Genomic DNA, 16,194 nt, shown 5'->3' with positions numbered 1-16,194 from the left:
CACAGCGCCGTGAGCATCAACCAATTTTGGTGCAAATCAACTTGTTTTCTGGTACTTTTTCTGAGATGAACTGGGCACTGGAATCTACGATGAGTGAGGATGCGGCACAATGGGCATGGTGTGCCCGGTGAAGTATAGTCCGGCATGAAGGGACATCGGCGACCATATTCAGACCACATGAAGAGCAATTTCACACTGAAGGACTTGTTCTGCGTGGATGATTGAGCAACTAAATGAGCCAAAGGCGGGTTTACTTGATTGCTGAAAGTAAATCTTTTCTTTGGGAGTCTATGGCCCTTGACAGAAACTCATGGCGACCCGAACTATCATGGCCCAAGCTTCAATCCTTCCTGTGCCCCTGGGGCGTGAGGTAATCATCACCCCATTCACTTAACAAGGAAAGCCATGGGACGGGATGGCAAACGAGTAGCTCCCCCAGTCGCCGACTTGGCAGCCCGTCGCTCCAGTTGCTAGGTACTTGGTCTCATCCTGGCACCCCCCGTCCCCATACAGATACAAACACCAGAAGTTGTTGCCTTCGAAGTCCGCGCTGTGAACCGTTTCACCGAACGAATAGCAGGTGAAGTTTACTCCATCAGATCCGTTCTCATAGACAGCAGTCGTGCTATCGCAGTTGTCTGATTCGTACCCGGTGAGAGTCCAGTCCACTGCTGATGCAGCGGGCAGAATAGCGGCGAGCAGGGAAATGGCCTTCATTCTCGGTCGTTTTTATGGTAGATGTCTCGGGACTTTTCGACGAGCTGCGCTTATTCTGAAGACACTGTCAGCAAAATCTGCACAGCAAAGACTAATCTACGGAGAAGGATTTACCCCGGGGTTGTAACTCGTGTTGAACAGAGACAAGTGATGAGGGAACTTGACGATGCGGTGAGCCACAGATGCAGGTGCAGAATCCTCCCGCTTTATACGTTGATTCCAACCGGCCCTCTTTGTGAATAATGGTGGCGAGTAGGCGGCCGCAAGGCAGAAAGCACAGTGCTCGATCATGCCCAGTGCGAGCTGAAAGAATGCAACGTTAAACTGAGGACTATAAGCTGACCTGAAGCGCTCGTATTCTCGCTTCACAGTCAGCGGCGCGAGAATCCATGGCTTGCGTCCGCATCAGCTGCTCCTCGGGTCTCACAAAGATGAAGAGATGGCATCTTCAGCTCCTTGATCTCTGCAAGTATTTCAATCATGATATGACGCTCAGCGAAGACGATCTCCGCCTATCTTAAGCTGAGCTTCACGGGCCCCTAGGCCCCTTTATAAATCGTATGGCACCAACATTAGGCTTTGCGTGCCTGGGGGTTCGTAGCAAAAGGCGGCACTATGTGCTAGGCGCAGATCTTTCCTCGAAATAGATGACCTGAATCCAGCATGCTTACTGGTTGCTGTGCCACCGGTGCCGGGTTGAGAATGGCCGAGATGCGTGCTGACATGCTGTGGTACCGGCAAACACTTGATGGAAGGAAGCGAAACCCAGACAAGACAACCAATATGCGCTACCGTGCCTGGCTCCGACGTCACCAGGTCTAGAGATAAGGACAACCTGGAATCTGACGACAGACGTACTGGTGACACGGGCGGGCCCAGTATACTCCGTGACGCTATGGGAGACATTTACCAACCGCTTCCTCGCGGTGAGTGGATCCGGGTCTTGGAGGTACATGAGGTCGACTCAGAACTTTTTTGCAACTTCAGATACATCTGCATCGACAATTGCAATGTCGAGTACTCGGCCATCTCATATGCTTGGGAAGACACGACTCCCGTCTCCAGCATCTCATTTCCAGATGGGCGGTCGCTTCCACTGAGCCAGACACTTGTTGCACTCTTCAACTCGTTGCGGCAAGGTCAATCCACCTTCACCGTATGGATCGATGCCCTCTGTATAAACCAGACAGACCCCGTTGAGAAAGCGCAACAGGTCAGCATGATGGGTAGAGTGTATGCTTGTGCTAAGCAAGTATTGCTGTGGCTAGGCGAGAGTGATAACCGAGCGAGAGTTGCGTTCCGGTTCATGCAGTTGATAAGAGAGCACGGATATACCACTGACGACGAAATCAAGCTCCTGCTGAGAGACAGTCCGAAGCCAAAGCCTCTGAGGGCTGTGCTGTCACTGCTGGCTCGCCCTTGGTTTCGTCGTGTCTGGGTCATTCAAGAAATCACGGTCAACCGGGAGGTTACTGTTGCATGCGGCGTCGACCAGGTGCCGTTTGGCTGCTTCCGCGATTCGGTCTTTCCTATTTGGAAATTCCACGATATGCCAATATACGATGGACCGAGGTTGAGGGGATTATGGAACGCAACGAGAGTCATACAGATCCGGGAGAAATTTCTCAGTGAGGGGCCACTTCCGTACGAAGACCTGCTTGAGACTGCCTACCACGTCAGAGCGACGGACGACCGGGACATGATTTTCGCTTTCTGGGGGATCGGAGACCACAAAAGACCGATCCCAGAACCCAGCTACAGCATCACCGTGGAAGAATTGTACTCCCAGACTGCAGAAGCATTGCTTTGTCACGGGACCTCACTTGATGCTCTGGCCTTGTCGGGTATCTCGATGTGCAAACGGCCCACAAGTCTGCCCACTTGGGTTCTTGATCCGAGGAACCACTCTTTCTCTGAGCCATTTGTCAGTTGTGACAATGGAGGATGGGATGCTGGGGGCCACCTCCAGGTACCTGCACAAAGGTGTACATCAAGCCAACTTCAACTTGACGTGACATTTCTTGGTGTGGTTGACGTGGACTGTCCGGTGTTCCAATCTTGGTCAGTACTCAATCAACAGGCTGCGCTTCGATCAGTTCTTGAGCTGAGGCATAGGATCCCGGGCGGCGTCTCTGACGAACAGTGGCTGGAATTGGTGTGGCCAAGCTTAATCCTTGGTCTTGATATTGATGATGAACCGGTTGGGTCAGATTATCGCGAGCACTTCAACGAGTGGCTTACGTGTCTGTTATCGAGCACTAGTGACGATGATCTTGTCCAGATTCAACAGAACATCTATCACCGGACAATGACACCAAGGGTTGATGACTGGAAAGCATTCCTCACCCAAGAAGGCACATTTTGCATCGGACCACCAGAAGTCCAAGTTGGAGATCTTCTTTGTATTGTGCCAGGCTGTCGATTGCCCCTAATACTTCGAGCGAACCGGCTCTCTCAACAACTGTCCTCAGACACTGAAGATCGCTCTTTATATTCTCTGATAAGCTGGTGTTTTGCACAGGGTATCATGCGAGGTGAAGCAAGGGAATCAGGGATAGGCAGGACAGGCATTTTATTAAAATGATGCAATATGGCTGCCTCATGTAGAGCCCTCGATAAATTGTACTCCTTGATCTTAAGTTTATAGCCACATCAGCTCCTCATCCTCCAGTTAAAAGTTTCCTGCCAGGAATTATTTCAATACTTTTACTATGTTCTCACGATCTTCAAAATTATGTATAACTAAACTTAATGAATAAGATTAAATGTAAAACTATCTGTGAAGTATTTGGAACCATTCCTGTAAAAGTATGCATACCGAGTGCTGTGAATTACGTTGAGCGAAACATGAGGTGTATATGCTAGGGCCAAAAAGTGCTGTTGTGCTGTCTAAGCTTCTACAGCTAAGGAATGGGTGTGAATGCGCTTTTCATCGCGCGCCGCAACCTATAGAAGACTCGCAGTTGCTATAAATAAATCTGGGCAACATTCGAATGAGCACATATTTATCGGCGCTTCTAAACAGCTACAGCTGGTACTAAACATGACAGCCAGCATGTTATTCTTTAGATCTTACCCGACTAAAGATTTAGCTAGACCACGAGCGGATGGGATCGAATTTCATAAGTAGCAGAATCAGTTGAATGCGCCGTCAGTCTATCAACATGCCCAGCTGTCTCCACGTACTCACGCAAGCTACCAGGGTAGAGCGGAATATAATGCTAATGTGAAATTTAAGTATTCCTGTAATTATGATTTTGGATACGGGGTATACACAACTTATAATCAAGCTAAGTATCGAAATAACCAAATCTGAAGATCTGTGGAATCCAGAATGGACAGCCCAAAGAGTCGAGACGAGAATTTTATTTGGCATAACAGTATTGGCATTCTTTTGAAAACAGTTCTTTCAATTAAAACGGGGTATAAGAGTGACTGTTTCAAGTACTTTGAGAATTGAGAACAACGCTTGGACGGCGTCATTAAACTTCGTTGCAGACTCAACCATCCGTTGCCTACCCAAGGGCACTACAGAAGACATACCTGGAGTTGTCTCATCGCTGAAGCAGGCTGTCTGATGCGAAGAGAACCGAGGCTGAGTTGGACATCGCCTCGGAGCAGTCCAGATGGAAAGGAGCTAAACCATGGAATGTGAACAGGATAGATGCCAGTATGGCGATGTATGTGAAATTTGGGAGTCAGATACTTTGAGGAATTATAACCATGGATAGCTGTACTATTGAGAGCTGCGATGCAAGTTGACAGATGAGGTATAGTTCATGTGCATCTGTTGGGTGGTGTGGTAGGACAAACCAAATTGGGGGATCTTCAAAAGGGTCGCATATTCCTGGCCCCTCACGGCTGCTGACGTGTCAATAGAGCACTCTGACTTCCTTCGTCTACCAGGGTATTCGAAACAAAAAGGCGTCTGATATCCCCGATCTTATCAAGCTTGGGTACAATGAGCAAGCTATCCAAGAAGCTCTTGCGTTTGCGACCTTTCAAGAGCTCCGCTAAGACTCGACCTGAGGAAGGACAAGGATCGGAAGTAGCTGCTGGATCATCGAGAGAATCAGCATTTGTCCAGACTCGGGTATGATCAATCTAATCGTTCTGACTATACTCTTCAGACGCAAGCTGACATAGCCATAAGACTAATAGGGAGAAACATGGTCTGTTCAATTTGTTATCGGTCGCATTAGAGGAAGACTTTTCTCTTGAGTAGGCCCATCCACTCTTGATGAATCACGACAGGTGGATCTAAACCTAATCTTGCAGCATCGTGGCTGTACATGGCCTATCCGGAGACTGGGAGTCGACTTGGACGGACCCCGACAGCAAAAGTCTCTGGCTGAGAGATTTCATTCCACTGCAGTTTCCTGACCTTAAGTTGCGGATCTGGTCCTTCGGCTATGATTCTTCGACTGCTTTCACCAACAGTGTGGCAGACATAGATGATGCAGCCAAGGCTTTGATCAACGCCTTAGACGGGGAGCGACAGAGGAAGAGCTCGAGAAGAAGACCAATCATTTTCATCGCTCACAGCCTTGGGGGTATCATTGTCAAACGAGTAAGCAAGAAGAAAAGGAAAGAGACTGTGATTAAACAATAATTGAGCAAAATATCGCTAACAGGAGTATTCAGGCCATGAATTTGGCCAACGAGCGCTCAGAACTGTGGAAAGACATTGTCGAAAGTGTCTTCAGCATTGTCTTTTTCGCTGTCCCACACCGCGGAGCCGGCGCTGCCTACCTGGCAACAGTGGCTGCTCAGGTATATAGATTTGCAACGTTGAACTTTGCAGGAAACAAAAACTTTGTCGAAGCATTAAAACGCAACTCGCCGGAGTTTTGGCAGATTTCAGAGGCCTTTATTCAACCAGCCTCAAATTTGGTGATCATCAGAAGTTTCTATGAGACAACAAAGATTGCAAACAACATCGTATGTCCTCCAATGTGTGCGGAAAATTATTAATTGTATATAGAGGCTAATCGGAGATTTAGATTGTTGACAAGTACTCAGCCAGTCTCGAATTGAACAATGAGCGGGCGATCCCAATTCAAGGCGCGAACCATCGAGACATCTGCAAGTTCTTTTCTGACGGCAGTCAGAAGTACAAGCCGGTCAGGAACGCATTGCGGGACATCATCGAAGCCGCTTTGCACAGGAATGACATAAGTACGGGAACTTATTTTTCGATGCCTGTAACTGCAAATCATTTTGGACAGTTTCTAATGAAAGATTTGTACAGACAGCGAAGAAGATGGTAGGGCACACTAAGCAAATCCCCAGAAATAGGGTTAACAATTGAATTTGCTAGCTTTTCTTAATTCTCTGCGCTTTCCTCACATGTTCGAAGGGTTGGGAGACATCCATAACTCTGAACACTATCAATGGTTATATCGTGACAAGACTTTTCAAGACTGGCTTCGAAATCGAGGAAATCCAAGAAAACCAAGACTACTCTGGGTTACCGGTGCGCCAGGATCTGGAAAGTCAACAGCTATTCGAGCCGCATATCACCAGTTACTGGAGGAACAAGAGGTCCTTGACGGTTCGCACCGTGTCGCAGCGTTCTGTTTTCAGAAGGATTCCGGGCCTCTTCTGCGTTGCCCCGATGGGATGTACCGCGCTTTACTTTACCAGATTCTCAGTCGTCAAAGGAAAACCATTAATGAAGTTATCAAGAAGAGAGCTCCCAAGTTGAGGGGAGATGAATCAGCTGATTCCTATCGACAAGACGCATATGACTACCGAGAACTACTTCTTGGAGTTCTCAGCGAAGACCGGCACCGCTCTCGGAGCACGACAATACTCATTGACGCGTTGGATGAGTGCGGTAGTCAAAGTGGCCTGAATTTGGACCGATTCTTTCACGATATTGTGAGGTCCAACGATTTCAGCGCCTTGAACATCTGTCTTTCCAGCAGACACTTCGGCGCTGCACGCTGGCTCTGGCTTAGCCCACTAAGTGCTATCGAAGAGAATGGCGCACTCGTCGAAATTGATGCACCGGTGATCGAAGTCGAGACGGAGAATCGTGGTGCGATTAGTGATTACATTGAAGAGAAACTATGTGTTTACAGCCGGGACACTTCGGATCTCGTTGCTCTCAAAGAACAGATTCAGACAAGGTCCTCGGGCATTTTTCTCTGGGTAGAGGCTATTGTTGACCGCTTGATAGAAGACCTTCGCAGGAACAGGCCCGGCCAACTGGAGCTTCGACTCCAGCCGACTCCAAGTCGTCTTCAGAATCTGTATGATGGAATTCTCTGCACAGCAGAAGATCGTGCGAAAAGTTGGCGGTTTTTCCAATGGCTTTTACTGGCCCCCAACCTGAGCCTTGGGGCCTGGAGAGATCTCATTCCTTTCTTGCAAGATAGCGCACCTCGTTCGCTTAAAAACAGTCGGAATTCTGAGGATTGGGCTTCCGGATTAAGCAATTCTGTGCAAGGGCACTCGTGGATTCTGGATCTTCAACGAATCATATGTCGCATATCCCTTGGACTGGTCCAAGTTGCATTGGTGCCATATTCAACTGTCAAAGTGCCAGCCGATGATCATCATTCAACTGGTGGAGAGGCAGGGTCTTGGAATACTGCAGACGGAGACACGATGGTCGTGCGACTCATGCATGGATCTTTAAGGCAATTTCTTCAGGATGAGGCCGGATTCGACATACTGGAGCCCATGATAGAGGACCACTACGGTGAAGGCTTGATCATGGCCATGAATACTTGCCTTGACTTCATTAAGGCCCGAGAATTTTCGAGGTTTTCAAAGGTCTCACCAGCGAGTCAGGATACTTCTGAATCTGAGACAAGCCCACCTAAATCCCAGAAAATAACCGCGTCTTTTCTTTCCGTGGGCGATGTTTCAGGATTTTCCGGCATCAGCTGTCCCTCCTCAGCGCGCTCTCTAGTACACAAACCGGCTTACCACAGGAATATGTCATACTCAATTGATTCCAGTGTCACACTGTCATCAGAAGACATCCAATCAGATGACATAGCACTTCAAATGAGAGCGGTGCTGGCTCATCTGAATCGAGTGGCGAAGCAACATTCGGAAAGCCAGCAGGAGAAGCGATTCCGAATCGAGCGATGGAGAGATTCTGTGGCGGAAGCAGGACATTTTTCCGGCATTCCAAGCCCAGATATGGACTCTAGTTCTCAATACTCTACACAAAGCCTGAGATGGGAACGTTGGTCATCAGAACTCCTTCCGTATCTCTTGGCCCTCTTTCCAGAGTTTGCCCGGTCTGCGGAGAAAGCAGGAATTGACTCAAGCCAGATTCTTATCAGGCTTTGTAAGGGCGGGCTCTGGGAACATTGGCGTTTTCTATCGGAGCAGGTGACATTGAATACTACTCTGAAGCAATGGGCTGAAGCTCAAGGGCTACATACATGGGTAAGACTTCTTTTTCGCACGAAGAACTCGTCCGCTTTCTATCGCGCTGGCAAAACAAGGAGGCCTGCTCGCAGCAGAAGAATTGGTGACGACATGAGCCTGAACTACTGTTTCGACGGTGGGGAATGTTTCGTCAAACAGTCTGTCCATTTTCATCTTCCTGGGCCAGCGCGTCTCGTTTCCAGCGCCACCACATCATATTCCCTTCGGGAAGAACTGTTAGTCCAACTTAACAGTGTCATGGCCAAAACTTCGTCTGGGGAATGGTTCATCCCGTATATGAGGCTTCAGAGCGTACTCACAGAAACGGTGGTGGCAGATTTGTTAGGTCAAGAAACGGGGCTGGCCCCGGACAAAGCAGGTAAAGTTCGAGCATGCTACTTAAGAGTGTTGGGAATACTTATAATCGTTGGAAACCTGTCGTACATGGAACAGCTTTTCAAGGCAGGGGTGAATGACACATACCTTCCAATAAAATGGACCCGGCCCAGGTTTGGTCAAAGATCATGTCTTGTCTCCCAGGTACCTGGCAAGGATACATGTATACCTGCAGGATTGAAAGCGATGACTGGAAAAGAGATGACAGCATTTGAACTGTATCAGTGGGCCTTCTTAAGCCCGTTCTTGGCTAGACCGGCCGGTCAGCTACAGCATTACAAACTTTGGTCTAATAAGCAGCCACTCCCGATCATCGGGAGACACCACATCGGTCGTTTTCAGCAGCACATTGAAGAGATAGTCCAATTTAGCCCCGACAGCTTTGACTTTGGGGAGTACGGAGTAAGTTTTTCTCGCAGAGTTCTATTCAAAATCTATACTGAACAGTGGCATTTCTGCTAGTTTCGGAAAGAAGTACCCGAGAATTCCGCCTTGTTCGTCCTAAAATCTTTCAGGGGCGTAACTTGGAAGCGCTTCTTGTCGATGGTGTACGCGTGCAAACTCCTCTCTCACCGCGAAGACAGAGAAACAGGGGTCCTTCCGCTATTGTGTACCCTAGAGCATCCGAGCTTTGGAGACTCGTCCAAGAGCGACTACTATCTCATCTTTCCACTTCCCCGAGAAAGTTTGGGTGAATTGACAAAAGTAGACCCGACGAGGCGGAATTGGTTAGGGCAGCTAACTGAACCATGGTTGGTATCGCAGTGTTCTCGCATGGCAGCCACGCTATCGGAAATACACCAGGTTGCGGCTCTCAACATATTACACGTACCTCGACTCCTCTTTTTGCGATCAGGGAGACTAGCGCCTGACGTGATATTTCGGCTGTCGTCTTCGGAAAGCCAACTTGGTACATTGGTTCTCGGCGGTCTTTGTCCAGAGCCCCCTGGGGCTTTTGAATCAGCCCCAGAATACTTCATTGCTTCGAAGAAGTCATCACAATCATCGCTACCGATACTATCATCACTATCGTCAATATCGCCACAAGATCCACGATATCGCAAATTATTGGATGCATTGTGCCCAGCATACTTGGATCTCGTCACTCGCAAGCAAGCACCGAAGCTTCAGAATCACAGAACGTTAGAAGCACTTGACCTTGCTGCGACTACACGACACTCGCATGCTTTCTTTACCTCCTTCCCACTGCCTGCGACGGGTTCCTCACTGTCGCTGTCGTAAGTTTCGCCGTCTGGGCTCTACGCACCGTATACCAACCTCCCATAGACATGTAGACTGACGAGTCTCATAGACTCAGAGAGAGAACGTTAGCCTCCAGGATTCTACACACCGCAGATCAACCTCCCACAGACATGAACACAGAAAAGTCTCATAGACTCGGATCGAGAATGTTAAGTGTATGGGCACCCGAAATTGCCCCAGTGCATACTATGATAGGAAATGTTGCGCAGAAACCTCAAAAAACACCATCAGCGAGGCTTTCAGCGTCCAAATTTCACGTGTGGTGTCTTGGAACTGTGTGGCTGCAACTCATTACTTGGTTCATTATTGGTCCGGCAGGGGTAAAAACCCTCGAAGAAGTTGCCGAAGCTGCACAAGGCCATATTGCGAAAAGTGGCTTTTTCGAAAAGATGCCCGTAATCTCGAAAGGCAAGAGCCATCCCGATGAATCATACAGGATTCGGCCGATTATCACAGAATCAATTGAGAGGCTACAGAGGCACAAGAGATGCACTGCTTCAATCAGGCAACTTCTGGCGATCATACGAGATCGGATGCTCGTAATAGATGTTGTTGCCCGCGCCTCAAGCCAAGAAGTGATGGAAAAGCTGGAAGAGATTGAAAGGAATCTCAGAGAGCAGGATAAGAGAGTAGAAAAAGGGCCTATCTTGTAAACCTTTTCAAGATTTCAATATCTGGGCAGACATGTACAATCATTTCACGGGCAGATTTTCTTCTACAATCGACCTTGTCATCGATCCATTTTGAGCATTGTTGACAGGCAATCTCGGCGGAAATGCCTCAAAGAATAGCGAGTCGCAGAGTTAGTACACCCTTCCATTCGTACACACTGTATAAATTTTGTGCAAGCAGGAAGGATAGACCTTGTTCTGAGCGCACTTTCAATTACTACTGGTCTACTCCTGGATTACACCTGCCTTATTTCTAAATCCACCTCTTGTTGCAATTATCATGGCCAATAACCTGATACTTGCAACTTCCATTAGATCGAAGACTGCGATGTCGGCGTTGAATTGCCTTAGAATCCATGTGCGCAGCTCAAGCGCAACCAGCGAGTCTAAGCCCATTCCGTACAGGGGTTTATTCGGATCGACCTCATCAGCCGGAATATTCAGTGACTTAACAAGTTTGATCTTTAAACCGTCATATACAATCTCTGCCGCTGCCACAATCCCCTCGGTGGCTGCTAAAAGCGAGCCATAGTTCACAGTCTGAGCCTCCGTCTCGACAGCTCCAGACCGCGTGCGAATCTGGTGCAGGTGACGTACGAGAGGGTCACTCATCTAATCGCAGTATTCCTCGCCAGCTACAGCACGAGTCTCTGGGAGCTGCAGGCCCAGGGACATCTGGCTTTTGAGCAGTAATGAACGCATGTTTGATGGAGAGCGATCGCTCCCAGCAGCTGATGGCGGGGCGCGCAGCTCATTGGAATAGCGTGCAGCGCCTCCTCCTGCATGCCCTCTGCGCCCCATCTCGCGCAAGTGCGTGACGAGGACAGCCTCGTTCTCGGCGACATTGCCGACGCTAAGAATCATTCCCAAGTCCAGCACGGTAGCTGCCTGGCCGTTGAGCACACGATGGCGGGCAAGCGCATCCTGGAGTGTCCCTTTTTGCCCATCCGGGAAGGCACGACGACCACCACTTTTGGGTGACGATGTCATGATACCTTCCCCTTGCCCCGACCCGACCCGACCCGACCCGGGACAGAAACATTCAAAGTACATACGCCGCTCAATTAAGGTGAGTTCGGAGGCGGCAGGAGTGCTTGTCCGGGCAGGTTCTTTGGGGCAGTGAAAGTCAAGATGATGCTGGCATATATCCTGATGAATTATGATTTCGAGATACAAGAGAAACGCCCGGAAAACGTCAAGATTTGGAATGGTTTTGTATTGCACATGGAATAATCGAATTCAAGCAAAATGCGCACTGGACTGTGCAACGTTTTCAAATGAAGAGACATGCATCTCAGAATAATTGACAACATGTGCACAAGGTCCTCAAATGTGTCAAAACTTGGTCGCAGCGTTATGCCTTTTGTGTGATCTATGTTTGCAATGTTCATAATGTTTGAAGCATCTCTTGTAATGCTATTTATTAGAGCATAAACAATACCGGGCTTATACGAATACGATAAACGGCTCATCTGTTGGAGCGGCTTTATAACAGTTCCAAGTAGTAAACGGCTCATTTCTGGGAGCAGCTTAAAAATGGGAGCCGTGCACGTACGGCTTATTTTTAGGAGCGGTACAGAGGGGGAAAGGTGCAGGGCGCACAAAGGGTGCAGGGCGCATAAAGGGTGCAGAGCGCAGCCACCAGCGCCTTCCTCTCCTCTGGAGGAAGGCACACCCACCTCGCCAGCCAAAAGGAAAGGGAAGAGATTTAAGAAGGGGATAGAGAAGAAGTTAAAGAAGAGCTCCTTAAGATTAGAATACAGTTGGAATTTAAAAGGGCCTTATATATAAAAGAAAATAAGGAAGTAATTCTAAGTGGGCTATGCTGAATGCCGTACCCTTTCTGCGCTTTACACCTTCCCCCCTTTGCACCCTCCGTACACCTTTCCTGCGCCCTGCACCCTCTGTGCACGGTTCCTATTTTGAGCTGCTCCCAGAAATGAGCCGTTTACTACTTGGAACTGTTACAAAGCCGCTCCAACAGATGAGCTGTGCCCCAGTAGGAACCGTGCTGGCACGGTGCTGGCACGGCTCAAGTACAGTTCAAATACACCATAGACGGACGGCATTGAATCAATGTCATTCTGATTACGTTGAGAAGCCTGGACAATTCATACGTGAAGTTTGTAGTGAGGACGTGAAGTGCCATCAAGTTTGAATTCCAGGACCAGGTGCCACCAGCTGGCGGCAGCTGGCAACAGCTGAGGGCCTAGCTCGCCGCCGGCTTCTTGGGTTCCCCACTTTCTTGCTCCTCCCGTCGCAGGACGTTTCCGCCTTCATCAATTCCTCGACAGCAACAGGGAGCAGCCCCCATGCGACCATTTTCCAGAAACCACCCGGCGGCCAGCTAATCAATTATACTTACCTCGTCTTCACGACGGCGCGATGGCGCTCAGGCCAGGCACAGAAGGCAGTCTATTCTTATGGTTTCGATCTTCAGGGGCCGTCTGACGGTCGTGCAAGTGACGCACTGGATTCACTCGGCAAACCGGCGGGTTGTCGAACCGCCCCGACCACTTGGCGCCCAGCACTTGGCATTCTGCCCATCGATCCGGCTCATTTCTCGCCTGCCTCCCTCCTCTGGTGTCCACAGTCTCAGCGCTTGACAGCCAGTGCCTTGACTCGATCAAGCATGTTCGAGTCTGTGGAGCTTTGAAGGACTGGAGAAGACTGGAGAAGATGGAGAAGGCTCCTGCGAGATCTGGGCCGCTGCAACCGGCACCTTGGCGAGATCGCGCTCAGCGAAGGGCGGGCAGTACAGGGCATTGGATATGACACAGCCTGAAGCTAAAAGAAATCATCCCTTTGACGGCTGGTTGAGCCAAGCTGCTCGGCCAAGACGCGGCCAAGCGGGCCAAGTGCATAGCACGCTGTCACTGCCACCACTGGGCGCCCGTCCCTCCTTTGTTGTTGGTTGTTCTGGTCCCATGGGTCGGCACACAAGGCGCCCAACGGCTGCCAAATACGACTGCCCAGGAACATGCCCCCTGATTCTGCGCGGCAACACGGGCTTCAGGCTTGGTTGCCACGGGTTTTGCGTCCATGTCTTGGGCACTTGGCTGATGACGGCCATCTGCCCTTTCACGGGCTCACTGCTGCAAGGCACAGTGCAGGTGCTACTTTCCCCCCCCGTCTGCCGCATTTTCCCTTTTCTTCCATAACTTTCTCGTACACTTTCCCATTCCGTCGTTGCTATCGTCCGTCGTTCATTATCGACGATTTGTAGTGCTGCCGTTGGCATCCCTACTCTCAGCAGTCGCTGTAAACATGTCACCACGCTCGTTCTTCCTCTTAAAATGTCTTTCTATGGCTGGGGTTGCGTCGGCTGCGCTGGATGTGGACCTAAATGATGCCCGTAAGGATGTCTTGTGACTGCTCACCCCGACTTCTCGACTGACTGTGACCCGCAGAGTCCATCAGAGATAATGCAGCTCTGGTTGCTTACGACCTCTTGACCTTCTACAAAGGCAATCAGTCTGGTCAAATTCCCGGAATCCTTCCTGGACCTCCTCCTGATGGCGACTACTACTGGTGGCAAGGTGGTGCGATGTGGGGGGCGCTGATCGACTACTGGCATTACACAGGCGACACCTCCTATGTAAACACGACGACCGAGTCGCTGCTGTTCCAGACTGGGCCTCGCAATAATTACATGCCACCAAACTGGACAGCGTCTCTGGGTAATGATGACCAGGCCTTTTGGGCTCTCAGTACGATGGCGGCCGCCGAGGTGCGATTCCCGGATCCACCGGCCGATGACCTCCGGCAGTGGCTGGCCCTCACGCAGGCCGTCTTCAACACGCAAGCTCACCCAGACCGGCACGATGACACATGTAATGGTGGATTAAGGTGGCAGATCCCTCCCAGCAACAACGGCTATAACTATAAGAACAGTGGGTCCACTCCACATTCTACAATGTAACTCCAGTACTAACACCGCGATTCAGCTATCGCTAATGCCTGCTTCTTCAATATTGGAGCTCGCCTTGCTCGCTACACTTCCAACACAACCTACTACTCTTGGGCATACGACACCTACGATTGGCTTAAAAAGGTGCAATATATTGACGCCGAGTACAATGTTTACGACGGCGCCCACGTGTATCACAACTGCACGGATATCAACAAGGCACAGTTTTCGTACAACGCGGGCATGCTGCTCCAGGGCGCGGCCTTCATGTACAACTGGACCTCCTCACAGACAGACAACACCACTCTGAGCCAGCAGGAAGCTGCGTATTGGGAGGCAGAGATTAATGGGCTGATGAACGGCACGCTGCGGGTCTTCTTCCCCGACGGCATCGCGCACGAGCCGGCATGTGAGGATGTCGGGACCTGCACGAGCGACATGTTGAGTTTCAAGGGCTACGTAGCACGGTGGATGGCCGTGACGGCGCAGATCGCCCCGTTCACGAGGAGTACGATCATGCCAGCGCTGCGGTCTAGCGCCGAGGCCGCCGTGCGGACGTGTACGGGCGGAGACAACGGCCGCATGTGCGGCTTCAAGTGGCACCAGGACACCTGGGACGGCTCTACGGGCGCCGGCCAACAGATGAATGTCTTGGCCACTATGACCGCCCTGTTGATGACGGACAACGAGATCACGGGCGATGCCGCCGGTGGGTCCGGCGGGGCGCCGATTACCAATGCCACGGGTGGCACGAGCGCCGGCGACTCGGCGGCTGGGTACGGTGACGAGAGGCCGTGGGACGATATCTACGAGCCGATCACGACTGGGGATAAGGCAGGAGCTGCTATCCTGACGATCATTATGGTGGGCTTCCTCAGTGCTGGGTGTGCCTGGGTCAGTCTGGACGAGGGCTTCAGCATCGGCAGGTGATTGATTGCATGGAAGGGTGGAGTTTGGGAGTCTAATACCATACCCCGTGGGGTCGGGTCATATCAATATCACGGCCGCAATGTGCAACAGCGTCATTTATTTGAATATCTACAATAATATCTTCCCATTGTACAAGCAAAAGCAAGAATTAATATTGTGTTGCAAATTTGGCGTGCGTGCGAGCTGCTAAAAGCTATTACAAGGGAGTGTGCACCCGCTGGAGCACTTATAAATTACACTTTAAGAGCTTACCCTTTGCTAAAGCAAACTTAGCTAAAATAATAACGCTTTTATTTATACTTTACTATTTGCTATATAATTTATAAAGCTTTATAGTTATAAATTTAATTTACTAATTTAATTTTTTTTTTTAGCTAAAAGTATTAAAAATTTATAAAGTAAAAAATTTATTTAATAAGTTTTTAATTACTTTTTTTATATATATTATTTAATATATTATATTATTTTTAATAAATTTCCTTTTTTTTAATTATAAAGTTTAATTTAATTACTTTAATAATAAGTATTATTATATTTTTTAATAATTTTTTAAAATAGCTTATAAATAACTTATACTTATAGCTTAGCTAATATATACTTTTAAAATTATATTATAAACTAAAAGAGTATTAAAAGTATATAAACTTAAATATATTTAATAATAAGTTATAATTAAATTTATAAAATATATTACAAATATAATAGGAATAGAACTAGGGGAGCACTATTAGTCTTTTAAAAACGCAGGTAAACCCTATAAGCTAGCAGAGCAAGCCTAAAAAAATTTGCTATATAATAGAAGCAGGTTATGTAATAGAGTAAAAGGATAACTAAAATAACTAAAGCAATGCTTTGCTTTAAATAATCTAAATAATTTAATATTTTTATTGCTTTAAATAAGCAATGCTTTAAATA

The 16,194-nt window shown here is 48.7% G+C and overlaps 5 protein-coding genes across 5 annotated transcripts; 3 read left to right on the top strand and 2 right to left on the bottom strand.

The window, feature by feature from the left end:
- Positions 1-390: 390 nt before the first annotated feature.
- On the bottom strand, positions 391-717 carry J7T55_000122 (uncharacterized protein; the record flags this gene model as incomplete). Its single annotated transcript, XM_053133728.1, has 1 exon — positions 391-717. The coding sequence occupies one exon, from the start codon at positions 715-717 to the stop codon at positions 391-393; it is 327 nt and encodes a 108-aa protein (XP_052988320.1).
- Positions 718-1,465: 748 nt separating this feature from the next.
- On the top strand, positions 1,466-8,350 carry J7T55_000121 (uncharacterized protein; the record flags this gene model as incomplete). Its single annotated transcript, XM_053133727.1, has 13 exons — positions 1,466-2,641; positions 2,798-3,103; positions 4,377-4,397; positions 4,597-4,673; positions 4,996-5,287; positions 5,362-5,490; positions 5,721-5,895; positions 5,969-5,983; positions 6,203-7,108; positions 7,265-7,490; positions 7,689-7,976; positions 8,095-8,127; positions 8,269-8,350. 13 exons carry the CDS (start codon positions 1,466-1,468, stop codon positions 8,348-8,350), a joined length of 3,726 nt encoding a protein of 1,241 aa, XP_052988319.1.
- A 2,701-nt stretch (positions 8,351-11,051) lies between these two features.
- Positions 11,052-11,429, bottom strand: J7T55_000120 (polyketide synthase; the record flags this gene model as incomplete). The annotated part of the gene is made up of 1 exon (XM_053133726.1): positions 11,052-11,429. The coding sequence occupies one exon, from the start codon at positions 11,427-11,429 to the stop codon at positions 11,052-11,054; it is 378 nt and encodes a 125-aa protein (XP_052988318.1).
- Positions 11,430-12,378: 949 nt separating this feature from the next.
- J7T55_000119 (uncharacterized protein) lies at positions 12,379-13,600 on the top strand (the record flags this gene model as incomplete). The annotated part of the gene is made up of 3 exons (XM_053133725.1): positions 12,379-12,438; positions 12,631-13,022; positions 13,090-13,600. 3 exons carry the CDS (start codon positions 12,379-12,381, stop codon positions 13,598-13,600), a joined length of 963 nt encoding a protein of 320 aa, XP_052988317.1.
- A 106-nt stretch (positions 13,601-13,706) lies between these two features.
- J7T55_000118 (uncharacterized protein) lies at positions 13,707-15,279 on the top strand (the record flags this gene model as incomplete). The annotated part of the gene is made up of 3 exons (XM_053133723.1): positions 13,707-13,794; positions 13,850-14,272; positions 14,387-15,279. 3 exons carry the CDS (start codon positions 13,707-13,709, stop codon positions 15,277-15,279), a joined length of 1,404 nt encoding a protein of 467 aa, XP_052988316.1.
- Positions 15,280-16,194: the final 915 nt, after the last annotated feature.

The sequence above is a fragment of the Diaporthe amygdali genome (genome assembly GCF_026229845.1).
Source record: "Diaporthe amygdali strain CAA958 chromosome Unknown NODE_39_length_394161_cov_64_078529, whole genome shotgun sequence".
Taxonomy (NCBI): Eukaryota; Fungi; Ascomycota; class Sordariomycetes; order Diaporthales; family Diaporthaceae; genus Diaporthe; species Diaporthe amygdali.
This window is presented reverse-complemented; position numbering and strand designations above follow the sequence as displayed.